General features: G+C 49.7%; 1 protein-coding gene across 1 annotated transcript in view; it reads left to right on the top strand.

The window, feature by feature from the left end:
• The first annotated feature begins 424 nt into the window (after nucleotides 1–424).
• LOC102194030 (dnaJ homolog subfamily C member 5-like) overlaps nucleotides 425–1365 on the top strand; it is a 2287-nt gene continuing 1346 nt past the window's right edge. Inside the window, exons 1-3 of the mRNA XM_005752531.1 lie at nucleotides 425–531; nucleotides 700–913; nucleotides 993–1167. Coding sequence (XP_005752588.1) covers nucleotides 425–531; nucleotides 700–913; nucleotides 993–1167 — 496 coding nt within the window. The remainder of the gene's footprint in view (nucleotides 532–699; nucleotides 914–992; nucleotides 1168–1365) is intronic.

Below are 1365 nucleotides of genomic sequence, written 5' to 3'. Positions count from 1 at the left end.
TGGTTTCATTTCGTCATTTCATCTCATTCGACTCAGTGTTCGGCACATAGCCGACATTGTTTTGTGTGTTTCTGGAGTTTTTTAGTGCAGCAGTAACGACACGGTTATGTTATTTATTTGTTCACTTTCTTCTTCTTCAGTTAAAAGTCAGACACTTTTTTCTGCTTAATAAAAAACCACAGGAACAACGAGCAGGAAACAGTGACCTTTAACCCCGCAGGAAACGTTAAAACGATTCTCACTTTTTCCTCACGTTTTCTCTTCTGATCCATGAACTAATAAACTTTCACTGCTGTCACTAAAATATTTGAAAGGTTTTCACTGACCTTTGCCCTAAGGAGCATGTTTCCTGGCGTTTATCTTTCCCTGTGACCGCGTGTGTGACACTGTGGTTTGCTCACCTGCGACAGGTGATGGTTTTAGGATGTCTGACGGCAGGCAGCGCGCTCTGTCCACCTCTGGAGAGTCTCTGTATCACATCGTGGGGCTGGAGAAAGGCTGCAGCCATGACGACATCAAGAAGTCGTACAGGTGAGCCTACACCAGCTCCGCCCACTCACCTGCACGTTTGATCACACGATTTAAGATGCGAGCGTGACGTTCAGCTTGCGCACTAATGGCACTGCTGATGAAATCAGAGGGCAGAGCTAGACTCTCTGACCTCAGCACGTGAATACTAACACCTGCGTGTGATGTCAGGAAGCTGGCGCTGCGGTACCACCCCGATAAGAACCCGGACAACCCGGAGGCGGCGGAGAAGTTCAAGGAGCTGAACAGCGCCCACGCCGTCCTGAGTGACCTCACCAAGAGAAACATCTACGATTCATATGGCTCGCTGGGACTCTACGTGGCCCAGCAGTTTGGAGAGGACAACGTCAACACATACTTCATGCTGTCCACCTGGTGGGCCAAGGTGGGGCGGAGCTTCCACTCTAGCTGTGTGAATAGAGGTGGTGTGAGGAGGCGTGAGCTGACGGCGTGTTTGTGTTCAGGGTCTGTTCGTGCTCTGTGGGATCATCACCGGCTTTTACTGCTGTTGCTGTCTCTGCTGCTGCTGCAACTGCTGCTGCGGCAAACTGAAGCCGCCACCCACAGGAGAGGGGGCGGAGCCAGACTACGCCTCCCCAGACGACCTAGAGGAGGAGATCCGCAACGAACCCGAAAATGGTGAGGTGACAGGAAGTGTTTAGCTTTTATTTTGATGTTTGAAGGTGCAGTCAGTCATTTTTAAATAGAAGGAAGTGTAATTACAAATATAATGAGAACAGGTTTGTGTTTGTGGACACACACCTGGGCTCGTGTGATTAGGCAAAGGATCAACAGCAGGTCTAGGACCCTCCCATAGGGCTTACAGTTTTTTACAGA

The sequence above is a fragment of the Pundamilia nyererei genome, unplaced genomic scaffold (genome assembly GCF_000239375.1).
Source record: "Pundamilia nyererei isolate P.nyererei 1_Seehausen unplaced genomic scaffold, PunNye1.0 scaffold00365, whole genome shotgun sequence".
NCBI lineage: Eukaryota > Metazoa > Chordata > Actinopteri > Cichliformes > Cichlidae > Pundamilia > Pundamilia nyererei.
Note: the sequence above shows the minus strand (reverse complement) of the source record. Positions and strands in the feature narration are given on the sequence as shown.